Source organism: Mauremys mutica, chromosome 7 (genome assembly GCF_020497125.1).
Source record: "Mauremys mutica isolate MM-2020 ecotype Southern chromosome 7, ASM2049712v1, whole genome shotgun sequence".
Lineage (NCBI taxonomy): Eukaryota > Metazoa > Chordata > Testudines > Geoemydidae > Mauremys > Mauremys mutica.
In genome coordinates, this window is record NC_059078.1 from 95,302,347 (window position 1) to 95,319,427 (window position 17,081).

The 17,081-nt window shown below is 39.7% G+C and overlaps 1 protein-coding gene across 2 annotated transcripts; it reads left to right on the plus strand.

The window, feature by feature from the left end:
* The first annotated feature begins 279 nt into the window (after positions 1–279).
* LOC123374433 (lysosomal acid lipase/cholesteryl ester hydrolase-like) lies at positions 280–16,692 on the plus strand. 2 transcript variants are annotated; one of them, XM_045024423.1, is made up of 9 exons: positions 280–309; positions 587–704; positions 4,098–4,296; positions 4,981–5,091; positions 6,221–6,356; positions 12,131–12,277; positions 12,421–12,492; positions 13,686–13,754; positions 16,182–16,692. In XM_045024423.1, exons 1-9 carry the CDS (start codon positions 295–297, stop codon positions 16,413–16,415), a joined length of 1,101 nt encoding a protein of 366 aa, XP_044880358.1. In that variant the 5' UTR covers positions 280–294; the 3' UTR covers positions 16,416–16,692. The 2 variants fall into 2 exon arrangements, with proteins under 2 accessions (XP_044880358.1, XP_044880357.1); XM_045024422.1 differs by lacking the exon at positions 12,131–12,277 and having other exon boundaries at positions 301–309.
* Positions 16,693–17,081: the final 389 nt, after the last annotated feature.

Genomic DNA, 17,081 nt, shown 5'->3' on the forward strand with positions numbered 1-17,081 from the left:
TTAATGGACAAGATGGTGCTCAAGAATACATAGCATAGTTCCTGAGTTTTGCAGGCCCAGTATAACTTGTTTTCTTAGGCAGACTATATGGAAAATTAAGCTACTTGGTCATAACTGGTGAGGACACTTTCTGCTTGGAAGAGTTAAGCATGATTCAGATAGCACTAATATGTAACATGTATTATTCTAGGGGGCTGACCCAAGATGTGGCATTCTGTAGCTGTAACATGTTTGATCCATGGAATTGTTTTGGTGCAAGGACTCTCTGACAGCAGGTCAAATGACAATCCTGAAATGTATATGAATATTGTAAGTAATGTATTAAAGAAAGAATTGGGTTGGGGGGAGGGGAATCTCTGAGAAACAATGTAATATACATTATTAATTCACCTTATTTTGTGGAATAAACTGACAGAGGCTATAACAGATAATGCCCCCCAGTTCAGATTCCTTGAAAATATCCTACCAGAAACTACTTCCAGTAAACCCCCCTAATAGTAAATACATGGCCTAGGAAAGCCTTCAAAAATTGAAAACCTGTTGGCAGTCTGAGACCAAAGCCTTTGATTTTTTTTTCTTTCTGCAGAGTGAAATAATTCAATACAAGGGATACCCCAGTGAGGAGTTTGATGTTGTGACAGCAGACGGCTATATCCTCAGTGTTAACAGAATTCCTCATGGGAAAGTAAAAGCTGACAATGCAGGTAAAATGTATGTCCGTAGTAAATAGGAAACTTGTTGTAACCTTAAATTCCTTCCTGTCTTAAATATGACCTAGATTACAGCAATACATACAGGAGGTTTACAGGGGTCTTAGAAAATTCTGCAAATCTAAAGATGGGGTTCTACTATTGTTAGGGGGCGCCAGTATTTTTCACTCTAGTTTTAGTTTTATGAGGATGTTTGTGGTGTATAATATATATTTTAATTTCTATAATATGCATGGAAGAAAGGATTTGTGGTTATAAAAATTAAGCCTGGAAGTTTTTGAATGTGTTTGCTGACAGACATACTAGTCTTCATTTCATGTCAGTTTACTGACCATGACAATGAACAAAAGTTCCTTCTACATCAACTGAACCATCTTGTATTCCCATCCCTTATACTACTGTTCTTGCTAAGCATTTCAGCAGGCATTCTATCTGCTCTGCATGAATGTGCGTGACAATTTTGTACAGAATGGAGGACAGTTTCCCCGAGTTACCTGAATGCTAGTTTTCCTGCAGTGACATTCCTGTGCTGGCCTCCAGCTGTGGAAAAGTCGATCTGTAGCTTCAGCCTTGCAGGAGTTAAACAGTGTCCCTGCAAGGACCTTCAAACATGCTCATACTCTGCTTCCCTCTTAGTCCCCATAGAGAACACATCACCAGTGCAAATTGTCTTTATGGTAGGTGGCAGAAAATGCTGCAGAGAAGCACTCTAAAAGCTGCTAGAGGACCATGAAGTGTATATGAGAATCTGGGAGAATAAAGATGCAGGTAAAGGTCTCCTAAAAGTCAGAGGACAAGGGAAGGAGTACTGGGTGGGTAGGGAGGACAAGAGGAAACATGGGAGTATTACATAGAAGGCAGGAAAAGAGGAGGGAGTAAGCAAAATTGGGAGACAAACTGAAGGCTGATGTGATTAAAGGCTTTTGCCTGTGTGGATGGAAAACTGAATCCTGGTAGTATGAACCTTTATGGGTGTGAAAAAGAAGCTAGGATGACTGAAGTGCTACTGCTGCAATCTAAATGTTGAGGTCTAAGTCAGTTATTCTGCCTTGAGCAACATTGTCTCTTGTCCAAAAGATGCACCAGCTGCAAATCTAAAACAGAGACCATCAGTCTGTAGGCTTTGTTGCTGTTCAGCATGGGCTCAAGCGGGAACCTTTATAATATGGGGACAGTAACTGTAGAAGTGATATGTAAAGTATATTCAGTTCATGCTGATATTGTGTTTTTGTAAACTTCTGTTATCTCTCCAGTGAGACTGTTTGCTGTCAATTTTTATTGGTGCAGTCTGCCAAATTTATGATGATTTTGATTAACTCCTAATTGTCATTTATAAGTCTGAAAATACATAGTTTGGATTAAGGAAAATCTGTTAGGGTTTTTGCTAATTTTCTGTATCAATTTAAAAAATAAAGCACTAAACCATCAGTATTATTATAGACACACATGAACATCATTCATATAAAAGCTTCATATGTTTGTCTGAATGCTGTGTAAATTTCGATTACTGTTTTAGTTTAATGTTTGCCTAAATAGTGTGAAAACCGATCTCTTCCTTGGCATCCACTGTTCAACCTCTTCATAGTGCTCTTCTGTGATAGTTTCTTTTGAAACAGTACAAAGCTTTTCCTTCTATCAATTTATTATTTGCACACTTAATTTTGAGTCACTGCAGATGCAATTTTTTTTGTCAGAATTTGCCAACTGAATGATATTGAAATGTTCCATGGAGATGGTTCAATTTTAATGAAGATCCTCTGGAAACCAGCCAGGTTTCAGAACCCTGCCTGGCAGGCCGGTTTCCAATAGACACACACTTAGTTTCCTGTCCCGTTGCCTACCTTGGCTCCCCTGAAGCCCAGGTTTCCAGGGCACACAGCTCCAGGGCAGCCTACCAGGTGGACTGCTCTGAAGCCAGGACTCCATTCCCTTTTGTGGATAAATTTTGAAATTTTGGGGATTTGTTCCAAATTGGAATGAAACCATATTTCAAAATAGTGAAATCCTCAGCAAAATGGAATACCTTTCTGTGCCATCTATATTAATTTTCTAAAGAAATCATTTAACTAGCCTCAGTTGTAAATAGGCCCTTTGGCTGTTAGATCTACAGAGCTTTAATTTTATATAGTAGACCATATGTATGCTAAGGACATGAACTATGTTGTCATCTTTAAACTGCTTGTAGAACTACCATGGCTGGTGAAATGTTTCTATCACAGCAATTTGAGGAAAGGAAGTGGGGGAGAGATGGGCCTTTGGTGGTGGGAAGACTGTGGCTGGTGGGTTTCAGAGCAAGAGTGAGTGGTTGTTTGGTTTGGAGGAGAAGAGGACTGAGAGTTTGGTGGTCAACTTAGTCAAGACTGGTGAAGACTAGAAATGCTCTTTGATAGCGGTATACCCTCCTAGCCATTCAAACCCCGTTGGTCCCTGGAACCACTTTCTCTGCAGTGATTCCCTTTCTGGGCTTGGGCTGCTAGTTGCTTTCCTGAGGTGGAAGGGAAGCTTCTTTACCTACTAGTGTACTCCAAATACCAGCTCTTTGGGACAAATGCTCACAACTGAGATCGAGCTGGGATGATTGGCAGATATTTATTTATTCTAGGTCATTTACACAGAACTGTGCATATATATGAGTGCAGGGAGGGGGCAAAAGTAATGACTCTGAAAAGGAAATGCTCTGAAATACAGTGGTATAAGATGCACTGGCACTCACTACATGACGCTTAAAACCAAATGTTATCAGAAGCTACTGAATGGGGAATAAACGTGGACACTGAGTGTGGGGGAGAGCAAGAGAAACTGACTCAGTGAGATACAGATATTGTGGGAATAGGTGTGGAGTACCTGAGGAAACTGAGCCCAATTGCTTGCATTCTCTCCAATAGACAATGAAATCCTGGATCCAATAATCAGAGTGATGCTCACTAACCTAAGATACAACCAGACATGTACTGCTTGAAGCCTAAACTACATATCAAAATCAAATCATTTGAAAATCAAGTATAATAGGACTAATACTGAAAGACACTCTCTGTTTGCATGTTGCTTATGGTAATAATAAGCCATTCCCTTAAATCTTCTCTAAAGATTTCTATATTTAGTAGTGATGCATTTGATAAACACCATTTTCCCCTGACACTTTTCTTGGGTTTAGACCCACTTGCACAAAAAATGAAAGAAGGGTTCTATGCAGTCTTCCTACTGTAAGGACATATGTCTTTTTAAATTAAAATCCTTTAAAATACAGTCCTTGGCAATTCAGCTAAATCTCTCTCCTGAAGTTAATGCTGGATTTAGGAATTTGACTATGAAGCATGAGTGTTTGTTTTATTATCAGCGTCACAGAAGTTTTGCTTGTGTGGAATATTCGGTGTCTCTCTCTTTCAGGTCCGAAGCCTGTTGTGTTTCTGCAGCATGGTTTACTTGCAAATGGTTCCAGTTGGATCATTAATATGGCCACGAACAGCCTGGGCTTCATTCTAGCAGATGCTGGCTATGATGTTTGGATAGGAAATAGCAGAGGGAACACTTGGTCCAGACGACACGTAAACCTTTCAGTGCACCAAGAGGAATTCTGGGCTTTCAGGTAGACTATAATTTTGCGGAAAACTATTACATGACCAGTTTATTTTGTTTTGTAAAGTGATGCTGGGAATCCATTGTCCTAATAAAGTAAGAATTAGGCCAAAATACTAATTTCTAATTTCACAATTTATAGCTGGATTTTTCAGAGGAGTTGAAATCTTCAGCTCCATTCAAGTCCATTGGAGTTGCAGTTGCTAAGCATCTAAAAAAAATCAGGCCTTGAGATGTCAGACTGCGCCTCCAGAATTAGTGGACACACAAAAACATGTAGGTCTTATTGTCTTTCTCTATCGATACAATATTTGGAATTCTCTGGGGATGAACACTACAAATATTATGGTACATGATAAATCGTTAAATCAAATAACTGACTGTATTGTGTGGATTTACCAAAGGAGTAAAACAGTTCTACACAACCTGTATCTAAAACAATAGGTTCTTATTTTTAAACACAGTTAGTGCCTATGATCTATATTGATTGGTGTAGCTGGAACAGAGTTTAAATATAGTTCCTTATGTTAGTTCCTGGCCCAATGCAGAGGGGGCTAAAAACATTTGAGGTGCTTGGGGGAATAATATGGAGAAGCTTGTAGTGCTATGACTGTTTTTCAGTTCTAAGGCTTTTGGTGTTCAAATGCAGACAATTACACAGCTAAAATAAAGATGACCACCCTTCCTTTTGTAGCTATGATGAAATGGCTAAATATGACCAGCCAGCAGTGATAGATGTTATTGTGCAGAAAACTGGACAAGAGAAACTGTATTATGTTGGACATTCGGAAGGCACCACGACAGGTAAGTTTGAGGGGAATGCAGTGTCTGTTGTTAACAATGGAACTATCTATCCTTTGAAGTCTAGATCTCTTTTCCCCCACCCAATCCCCACCCTCAGATCCCAATTTCTGCTGTGCTGGAAATATCACGTGTGACCAGAGGGGAACTTTTTAGGGCAATATCCTGTTCTGATAGCTGTGTCATCTGAACATCATGTTCTGTTCTTTGACTTGCACATCACCATCACCAATAACGCTGATCCAACAGGAGTGTGTGGTTGAAGTGAAATTAAGGTGCACACCATGAAGTGCAGATTGTGCTCTTGGGCTTGTCCACACTAGAAAGAAAATGTATACTTAAAATATGTGAACTAACATGTCCACAAGCAGATTACATTTTAAAATACCATTGCCCTGTCTTCTCTAGGTTTAGAATTGTATAGTAGCTGCCATGTAGTAAAATAAACCATTTTATCCTAGGGTGGACAGGCTCATAGAAATTCACTTAACAATTCTGTTGATGCATGAACCGCAGTAGGAGCCCATTCAGCGTTACAATAGTTATTTGCATCCGAAGAAGTGGGTATTCACCCACGATAGCTCATGCTGCAAAACGTCTGTTAGTCTATAAGGTGTCACAGGATTCTTTGCTGCTTCAATAGTTATTTGGTTTCTGCAGTGCTAATGAGTAATAAACATTTATTTCTTTCACTCAAATAAGTAAATCTGGGTCTGTCAATACTGAGGAAGGACATCTGAGTAGGAGGTGCCATTCTGACAGTTGTTTTTCTGACTATAATCACACTTTAAGGAAAACCTGAAGCCAGCAAAACTTTGTTCTAAAAAAATGTTTTATTAAGCAATGCAAAGGCACTAAATTCCATTCAAATTACTTTCATCTGAAAGAAAGTTACAGACTGAAAGTATCGTCATCTCATCATCATACTTCAGTGGGGATTTTGCAATGTGTGGACCGCAAATGCAGCTAGGTAATGTTTACATTATAAACAGCTTGTGTTTTCAATTGACCCTTTAAAAATTCTCAACATTTCTGTTCTCCTTACAGTTTGTAAAATAGTTTTCACAAAATCTAAACATTGTGCTTGAACTCCTTGCAATAGTAACTTGCACGTCTCTTTCTTCATTTTCACCTTTCATAACATTTTCAGCCATGCCCCGGCTGGCTCAAAGAATCAAAATGTATTTTGCTTTAGCTCCTGTAGCCACACTTAAATATGCCCAAAGCCTGTTGACAAAGCTTGCATTACTTCCCGATGCAGTGATGAACGTATGTGATTTTTAGACAGAATATCTGTTAACCGAAGTTAGTTGGACTTTTTTGGTGGGGATTCTAAAACCAGTTAGGACAGAACAGTTAAAATGAAGTGAGACATTCTAGAATTTCCAGAGATTTTACTGTGCAATTTGTACAAATGCTAAAGCCAGTCACATAGCTTAATCCATAATCTGTGTTCACTGTGCCAAAATTTACCCATCAAGTATGTTATAGCAGAATTAGGGAACCAGTTAGAGGGATGGGCAGACTTCAGTGTCATGGGGGAATGTAAAAGTCTTGGACTGTTCAGAGAGTGTATGAATAAAAGGAGACATGAGAGGTTTATAAAATAGAAAATGGTGTTGCGGTAGTAACAAAGCATTGTTGTACCAATATAATAAAAACCAGCAGGATCTTATTAAGAGGGATAAGGCAAAGATGCCACATTTATTGTAAATACCATAACAAAACAAAAGACAATGTTTTCCTACTTGTTTCCATTACTACTTATTCCTTATATATACACACACAGACACAGACACACACACACACACACACACACACACACATATTCATTCACACAATCATTCATTCAGGTTCTGTATAGATGTTATAGTTACCAGCCTAGATGTTGCTCATGCCAAGTTACTGGCCAGGTACCTTGGTCATGAGGATGGAGCCGAGTCTGTGTCAGATGCATCTGATGCTCCTGGAGGTTGGTATCAGAACCATAGACTCAAAGTCCTTATTCTTTAGAGTCCAGTTTTATAGGGATTTTTCCCTATGTTAGTTGATAGGAGTTGCTTCATTCTGCTGTTGCTAAATCAATCAGCAGATGGCTGGCTCCATTCTGTCAGATACTTGTTTTTTCTTCCTTTGAGGTGTGGTGGGTCATCTGGTTGATCCCACTTGACACCTTCTTCAGCCAACACTGAATTTTTCAGACTGGTAACTCCCTAATCATTCAGTCACATACATTTTCTATTTTAATCACATCTATTTTACTGTCTCTTTGCTTTTTGGGGTGTTACCAATTTATGTGAGACTCCCTGTTTTTTAACAATCAAAGATAAAGTGAGATGAAAATTTACAGAGGGTGGGGGTCTCTATGTATACACTATAACAGCTACTGTTTTGGCTTATTTAGAGATAATTAAACAAGTTTTATACCAAGTATCTCTTTGAGCAGGCTTTACACAGACACAGCTGGTGGTTTGCAGGTTAGAGGCTAAATGTTGGGAATCACAAATTTACTTCTAACATAATCCTTAAGTTATAAAGTATTAATTAACAATAGATCAATAAATCATTTCTCATATAAACCATGTTTAATATAAACCTTCTTTAATATCGCTACATAATCCCCCTTTTGACACTACGATATACATATACTCGTTAGTGTCACTTTCTATGTAACCTGTTTAAAAGAGGGTACTGTGAGGCAACATGGGTTGTGCCAAAAGCACATGCTAAACATTTCAATAATACAAATACAATTTAATACTAAGACAACTATCAAGTGATGTAGCATTACTGATAGGATGCCAGTAGTGGTTGGGGGCCATCCAGAGAATATATTATACCAGTGGTAGGTTGTAATTTGACATTGCATTTACATTCATTTACTCGGGGGGGCTGATAACACTCTGCCCCTTGATCTATGATTATTACAGTCGTTGTTGTCATGGTAGGGCACAGGTGATCTGTTGTAAACAAATCAAACAGTTATAACCAGGTGAATATAACTAAAACCATTACAATTGACTAAACACCAGATATAACCTAAACACAAATCCAAACAATTATAGTTATTATAATTGGGAATACAATAAAACCATAACCATTACAATAATTGGGTACATTGTTACATAAGATGAGGCCCAAGTTTGATGCTGCAATAGCCATCAAACAATAAAAGTTACTGAGGTCAGGACCTTCTTAAGCACACACAACAAATAAGATTTTGTTGGAGGACTATAGTTGTCATGCAAGGTTAAGCTGATTTGGACTTAAACTAACATTTATTTGCTAAAATGTTGCAGAATTTCCTATTTTTAACAGTTGTACTTAAGAGGTTTTGGGGTACCTGAAAGATGGGGCCCTGCAATTATGGGCCAAGGTCTTACAGGTTATGGGGGCCCAAGAACTACCCTTTAGGACTTGGGGAAGTAGAACCAGAGTGCATAGAGAAAAGTGTGGAAAACCTAACAAAAAATAAACCTGATGCACTAGGGACCAAAGTTTTTTGGACACAAGTGGTGATTGATAAGTTGGATGGACATGGGGGAAGTAGAGAGAGGAAAAGACATTTGCTCTGTCTAGTGTAGTATTTTTTTTTTTCTGGACCCAATGCTAGCACAGGACACCACTAGAGACAGACACAGAACATGCAACAGAGAACATGCAATACAGAACACTGAACACAGACTTTGTCGCGACACTATAACCATGGTATTTTATAACTCTTCAGCTGGTACCAGCTCTTCTGATGTTTTGGTTTTAGAGCCTGAAAAATAGAAACTTAGAAATAAATTAGCACAGTGCTTCCACATGGCAGACCCTGCTTAGTTTCTGCCACAGTGTATTTGGTACTTGGGGCTGCACAAATGCTAATTACGTGGTGCAAAAAAAAAATATACTTTAAAATTCCCAGCCACTTTGCCATGGCATTCTGGCCCTGGGAGGAGGAATCTACCCAAATATCCCCCTTCCCACTCTCCAGAGGGGTCCCAAAAACCTGACCCTTCTGGGGTCTCAAATGTTTTTTCTTCTGATGTTACTGCTGTTGTAAGATGTGAGAGTGCTGTTTTAACTCTCTGTACCCAACCTTAAGGGCACTTAACTGGGTTTGGGTACTACATACATTTTTATTTCTCTGCTTTTGCAGCAGAGGCTTTAAATCTTGATGCAGTTTTTTGTTTTTACATTTTTCCAACAGTTGTGAACAACAACCAACCACAACAACAACAAAAACCAAACTGATAAATATTAAGCACTATAACCCTTAATTTCTAAAAGAGCAGCTTACAATGGTTGTTTTACATATTTTCTTCCCATGTTTTTCGTGGGTCCCAAGCCTCTTTTTCCCAATGAGCCATTACTTTCCAATTTTCTACCCCTTTTTCCAATTGGGATAGTTTTTCTTTTAGAGATATTTTCTCCTCTTTACAGGCTGCTAGGTGGAGGTAGCTGTCATTACAAGCCTTCCACAGCAGCCAGATCCCTGCAGCATCTCTTTTTACTGCAGTTAGGGGTTTGCATATGAGGATATATTGAACCAATCTATCCTCTAGGTCCGAAATGGTGCAGATATCTGCAAGGGCTTGTTCAGTCCAAGGACTGTGCCCATATCTTTGGAGAATTTGCTGAAAAGGCGTTATCTCTTTAATAAAAGGTGAGGTAGAAGCTACTTTTGACTTCATTTCTTCCTCTGGGACTGTTTTCCCTTGCCTTTTCTTAAACATTTTAAATTTTGTTCAGCGAGCAGCACTGTCTGGTCCCTGGGACCCTCTTGTTGCTCCTGATATATATATATATATATATTTCTTTTTCTGCGACCTTCACGGAGGCCAACAGATTTAGTTAACAATTTTCCTACTACCCACACGGGGGCCAGCAGTTTTTGTTAACAATTTTACTTTTCCTACTACCCACCCGGGGGCCAGCAGGTTTTTGTTAACAATTTTACTTTTCCTACTACCCACCCGGGGGCCAGCAGGTTTTTGTTAACAATTTTACTTTTCCTACTACCCACCCGGGGGCCAGCAGGTTTTTGTTAACAATTTTACTTTTCCTACTACCCACCCGGGGGCCAGCAGGTTTTTGTTAACAATTTTACTTTTCCTACTACCCACCCGGGGGCCAGCAGGTTTTGTTAACAATTTTACTTTTCCTACTACCCACCCGGGGGCCAGCAGGTTTTGTTAACAATCTTATGAGCTCTTTATTTTCCTGCTACCCACACGGGGGCCAGCAGTTTTGGTTAACCAAGAATAGAACCGTGCTCTGTAGAGCCGGTTGTGTGCACACAGATTGGTTTACAATAAGTGAGGCAAAAATACCATAATCCCCCTTTCGCTATTCTCCACCAAAATGTTGTACCAATATAATAAAAACCAGCAGGATCTTATTAAGAGGGATAAGGCAAAGATGCCACATTTATTGTAAATACCATAACAAAACAAAAGACAATGTTTTCCTACTTGTTTCCATTACTACTTATTCCTTATATATACACACACAGACACAGACACACACACACACACACACACACACATATTCATTCACACAATCATTCATTCAGGTTCTGTATAGATGTTATAGTTACCAGCCTAGATGTTGCTCATGCCAAGTTACTGGCCAGGTACCTTGGTCATGAGGATGGAGCCGAGTCTGTGTCAGATGCATCTGATGCTCCTGGAGGTTGGTATCAGAACCATAGACTCAAAGTCCTTATTCTTTAGAGTCCAGTTTTATAGGGATTTTTCCCTATGTTAGTTGATAGGAGTTGCTTCATTCTGCTGTTGCTAAATCAATCAGCAGATGGCTGGCTCCATTCTGTCAGATACTTGTTTTTTCTTCCTTTGAGGTGTGGTGGGTCATCTGGTTGATCCCACTTGACACCTTCTTCAGCCAACACTGAATTTTTCAGACTGGTAACTCCCTAATCATTCAGTCACATACATTTTCTATTTTAATCACATCTATTTTACTGTCTCTTTGCTTTTTGGGGTGTTACCAATTTATGTGAGACTCCCTGTTTTTTAACAATCAAAGATAAAGTGAGATGAAAATTTACAGAGGGTGGGGGTCTCTATGTATACACTATAACAGCTACTGTTTTGGCTTATTTAGAGATAATTAAACAAGTTTTATACCAAGTATCTCTTTGAGCAGGCTTTACACAGACACAGCTGGTGGTTTGCAGGTTAGAGGCTAAATGTTGGGAATCACAAATTTACTTCTAACATAAACCTTAAGTTATAAAGTATTAATTAACAATAGATCAATAAATCATTTCTCATATAAACCATGTTTAATATAAACCTTCTTTAATATCGCTACATAATTGCCACTTAGCCCTTCTCCTAATACAAGAAAAGGGTAGCGTTCAGTAAAACTGAAGGGCAACAAATCTAAAACTCTAAAAGGAAAAAAGCTTAGTAGGGTTCAAAGGAGGATTAGGCATTTATATGGTTAATGAGTACATCCAGCTATACTAGGTAAGGTACAAAACAAGCGATTTTTGCCTTATTGCTTCAGGATATAAAACAACCTTGAGCTGCCAGGGATTGGAGGTGTCTTCCCTGAGTGGCGTGTTGTTCCATGATTCTCTATTTTAAGGATTCTAGTATCTCCCTCTGAAGTATGTGGTACTGCAGAGACCAGTAATTGTACTGGTTGAACCAGTGGCCTGATCTGGTATAGTAATGCCTATGTTCCTGTAGCTTGGCCAAAAGACAGAGGGAGAGTGTGGTAGTTTAGCTTTATCTGAAGGTTGTAAATACCAAGGAGGGAGAGGAATTACTTAAGTCTATCCAAGAGGTGTAAGTAGAAGGAAATAATTAAGGATTCGAAAATGTGAAGGAAAAATTCTTAACTGTGAGGACAATTGGAATGGCGAATAGTCTTCTACTTCCTAATCACCTGATTTATTTAAATGTGTATTGAACACAGAACTTGAATATACTGTAGCAGACATTCTTTGATTGGCAGATAGAAGGAAGGGCCGGTTTTATCTCCAATATCAGTAATTTTATTAAATATGAATCTTTGTAATTTTACAGACTGTAGTTGGCGCAAAAGAATTCATACGACAGAATTTTTTTGCTGACTTATTTGCTGCTGAATTTTGCAGCCAGGGCACGTTATCAGAATTTTGTGGCAACCTCATGTTTGAGCTGTGTGGATTTAATGAGAAGAACTTAAATATGGTATGTCTAAATCTACAGTTGTTCCTCAGATATTTTTTTCAAAACAGATTTATCCTTGAAATTGCCTGCATTGATTTATGATAAATAGATAGATCCATTTCATGAGATGAAACTTGTTATGAAATATAAATGTTTCCTTTTAGAGCCGAATATATGTGTATATAACACATGCCCCAGCTGGAACCTCTGTACAAAACATGATTCACTGGAAACAGGTAGAACTTCTGAAATATAAAGTGCCCTGCAATCATTATGTAACAATTGTACGTGATGTTTGAAAATTGATTTAGGGCCAGTCTCCTATTCTATTGTCCTAATTTATTCTCAGGTGTCAACAATTTAGCAATCAAGCTGGCATTGCCACATTGAAAGAACTAATCCCCCCTTAATCATACTTGTGTCTACCCTGGCTTAGTATATTCTGCAAGCAGAGAACTTGGCAGAGGCATGAACATAGCTAAATACAGAGCAACCTCACAGGGCAGCACTGCTAGTTTCTTTTTCCCCTACATAATGTACAAATTAGCTTGCAAGTTAATACTCCGTGCCAGTCCCCACCCAGGATACATGGAAATATAATCAACAAAATACCCTTTTTTGTCTCTATAAAAGAATGGTAGAGTAGACATGCCATTGTCACAGATCAGGTAGCTGCACCGTATTCCCCCTCAGTGGTCCAGCAAGAGCACCCACTCTTAGGCTTGCAACTCACCAGCCATTGGCTTTCTTGAGTGGAAATCCACATTGTCACTTCCTTCTGACCTGGGTATGTCCAGGCTGCACAGTTCTCTGCCTTCGCTGTTATTCCCAGCAGAGGTAGATTGCCCAAGGACACCTGCTTGCTTTCTCTTCAGAAACGGTTAACAGGTGCAATTGCTACAGTTATCAGGTACCACATAGCACTTCCTATTCAAGCCTACTTTAGTCTTAAGGTAAAAACACTACACAGAAAACCTGTTAAAACAATAAAAGAACCTATATGCATGCTAATAAACTTACCAAACATCACCCTAATGTGGATTCTGCAGGAGCAGTCCTTCAACCCCACCCAGGGGATTCCTTGTGGTCACAAATTCATCTCAGTTTAAGCTCAGAACAAGCACTCAGTCTTACGTGACCTCAATAGGCCAAATCCTTCCAACTCTCCCCTAAGGATTGGGGCCTTCCATAGTCCAGCGATACTGTTAATTTGTTGGATCAGGGAGAACATCGTGAGTCAGTCTAATCCCCGTTTATTTGTCCTAAAATCCTTTCTTTGTTGGACCCTGGAGAATCCACTTTGAACTAGATTATGCAAACCTCTGCAGGAGCTAGTTTCAAAGGCTAACTTTGGAGGGGCAAATTCAGTAACTATTTTTTCCCTTGTTTTAGTTAAAACATGTACATTTTATTTTAATTTTTACTCTAGGCGATTAGAAGTGGTAAACTGAAAGCTTATGACTGGGGAATACCATCTAACAAAGTCCACTATGATCAGGTAAGGTAATTCTGATGTGAAAACATTTCAGTATTTTTACTTAAAAAAAAAAACTGTAAAAAAGAGAGTGGGCCTCATACTATCCCGTTTGACAGCAAAAGCTGTGGTAGCCAACCAAAAGTTATACTTTAAAAAAAATTCCATATTAGGGGCCAAATGTTCTCATTTATACCAGTATAAATCCAGAGAAATTCCACTGAGTTTACTGACAGATTTATTTGGGCTTTCCTGGGTAAAAACCCACTTCTTCAGATGCATGGAGTGAAAATTACAGATGCAGCATTATTATACTGACACATGAAGAGAAGGGAGTTACCTCACAAGTGGAGAACCAGTGCTGACGGGGCCAATTCAATCAGGGTGGATGTAGTCCACTCCCAATAATTGATGAGAGGGTGTCAATACCAGAAGAGGGAAAGTTGCTTCTGTAGTGAGCCAGCCACTCCCAGTCCCTATTCAAGCCCAAATTAATGATGTTAAATTTGCAAATGAATTTTTAGTTCTGCAGTTTCTCTTTGAAGTCTGTTTCTGAAGTTTTTTTTGTTCAAGTATGGCTACTTTTAAATCTGTTGTAGAATGTCCAGGAAGATTGAAGTGTTCTCCTACTGGCTTTTGTATGTTACCATTCCTGATGTCCGATTTGTGTCCATTTATTCTTTTACATAGAAACTGTCCAGTTTGGCCAATGTACATGGCAGAGGGGCATTGCTGGCACATGATGGCATATATCACATTAGTAGATATGCAGGTGAATGAGTCCCTGATGGTGTGGCTGATGTGGTTGGGTCCGCTGATGGTGTCGCTATAGTAGATATGTGGACAGAGAGTAGGCAACGATATGCAGACAGAGTAGGCAATGAGATTTTGTTACAAGGATTGGTTCCTGGGTTAGTGTTTCTGTGGTGTGGTGTGGTGTGAAGTTGCATGATAAGATTCAGAAGCAAATCTTTGGTTTCCACTAGCAAGAGGCATAGCACCTCTTCAGAGAGAACTGAGTTTTTAACTGGAAGAAATGCAGTTGAGATGTTGCCTGGAAGTTCAGCAGTTTGCTTTGAAGACTCACCTGATGGAAAAATATTGTGGTGATGAATCAATGTAGCCCTCTAGATACTTTAAATATATCTTAGGCTGTGGCTCCACTTAGCACTTTAAAGCGCTGCCGCGGTAGCGCTGCCGCGGCAGCGCTTTGAAGCGCTAAGTGTAGTCAAAGCGCCCGCGCTGGGAGAGAGCTCTCCCAGCGCTGTCCGTACTCCACCTCCCTGTGGGGAATAACGGACAGCGCTGGGAGCCGCGCTCCCAGCGCTGGGGCTTTGACCACACTGGCGCTTTGCAGCGCCGCAATTTGCAGCGCTGGAGAGGGTGTGTTTTCACACCCTGCTGCAGCGCTGCAAATTTGTAAGTGTAGCCAAGCCCTTACTTGAATATCTCAGCCTTACTTCCAAACATTTTACAATCATAATAATAAGAGGTGTTCAGGTAAAATGTAAAGAAGGCTTGTCTACATGGAGCAGTAAAGTGGACTATGCAGGTGTGAGTTCTAAACAGGGGCAGCTCCAGGCACCAGCACGCCAAGCGTGTGCCTGGGGCGGCAAGCCACGGGGGGGCGCTCTGCCAGTCGCCACGAGGGCGGCAGGTAGGTTGCCTTCAGCAGCATGCCTGCGGAGGGTCCGCTGGTCCCGTGGCTTCGGCAGACTTCCCGCAGGCGTGCCGCGGAATCCGCGGGACCAGGGACCTCCCGCAGGCAAGCCGCTGAAGGCAGCCTGCCTGCCATGCTTGGGGCGGCAAAATACCTAGAGCCGCCCTGTTTCTAAAGCTCACAAACAAGTAGCAGATTAATTGGTCCATGTAGATCCTGCTGGTGTGAACTAAAAGTTCTCAGTCCACTAGGGAACTTTTTAGTGCACATCAGCAGGGTCTTCATGGACCAATTAATGAGCAACATGTTAGTGCACTTTAGAAATCACACTCTGAACATCTGCATTATTGCTATGTGAGTTTTTTTCTTTTGTTTTTATCTTGTCTAAGTATCCCGAAGTCTCTCACCTGCTGTATGATTGTGCCTTTGAAAATGTCCTCTATATGTGGCAGCAGACTGGGATAGTGGAGGTTTCAGTGTGAGATTTAGGTGTAACTTCTGAAGTCATTTAAAATTCTGTAACATATTGATGATAATGCATTCTTTCAGAGCCAGAAATTGATTAAACTCATGCGAGAGAACTCATTTTAAGCTCTCTCTATATTATCATCAAAATTGTGATATTTAAGTTTAATTTGAATTAGTAATTTCTCTTCTTTCAAGAATGACAGTAAATTATAAAGTTCTTTGTTTAAAATAGTCTTCTAGTAACGTGTCACTGATTTGTTCATTGCATTCCAATCCAAACTTGTTTTCTTTTGTGAAATCTTTTTATTTGTTTGTTTTTAAAGGGTACTCCGCCCATATACAATGCGACAGACATGCAAGTCCCAACTGCAATGTGGAGTGGTGGAAATGACTGGCTCGCTGACCCTATGGATGTTGACCTTTTGCTCCCACACGTCACTAACCTGGTTTACCCCAAGGCGATTCCTGAGTGGAACCATCTGGATTTCATCTGGGGCCTCGATGCACCTGAGCGCTTGTATAATGAAATCCTCGACTTGATGAGGAAGAATACATAAAAATGTGGCTTTGGGATCAAGGATTATATTAATTTCTGTTGATATCTGTCTTATTTGGTTTTTAATGAATTACAAAACTCTTATGTAACAATCTATACTTGATGAATTTACTTTACTTTAATAAAATTTTCTTTAATGAACTTCAGTATTAGGGGAGCAGCACAAATGTATCCAAAGAAGGGAAATATTGAGTTGCAATATACAATGCATATGCTATGCTGTAAAAATGTAAATCCTTTGTTTTTCTAATGTGCCAAGCTTTAGAAATAAAGCATATCATGGGTAGGCATGAAGATCTGGTTCCAAGATAATTTATTCACGCTCGTGTCTAGATGACCTTTTCTATAAAATTTAATTGAGGGCCTGGGAGACAACTGATAAATATGGCTAGACAGGCCATCACAATGGTCCCAATTCACACTTGGTTTACTTTGAGTATATGCATCATTCCATTGACATTAGTGGAGCTACACTGACCTAATGCAGCCAATGATCTAGACTAGAGATTTTATTTCATCACCCCAATCATCTGACCAGGGTCAGTCCTTACTGCTGTCACAGGACTGAGGTCATGAACTGACCCTAATGTTACTAATACAGACCACAAAGAGGTGTCATATGTTTGTTGAATGAGAGTGCAGGGGAAAGGTTGGGTTATTTTGAAGA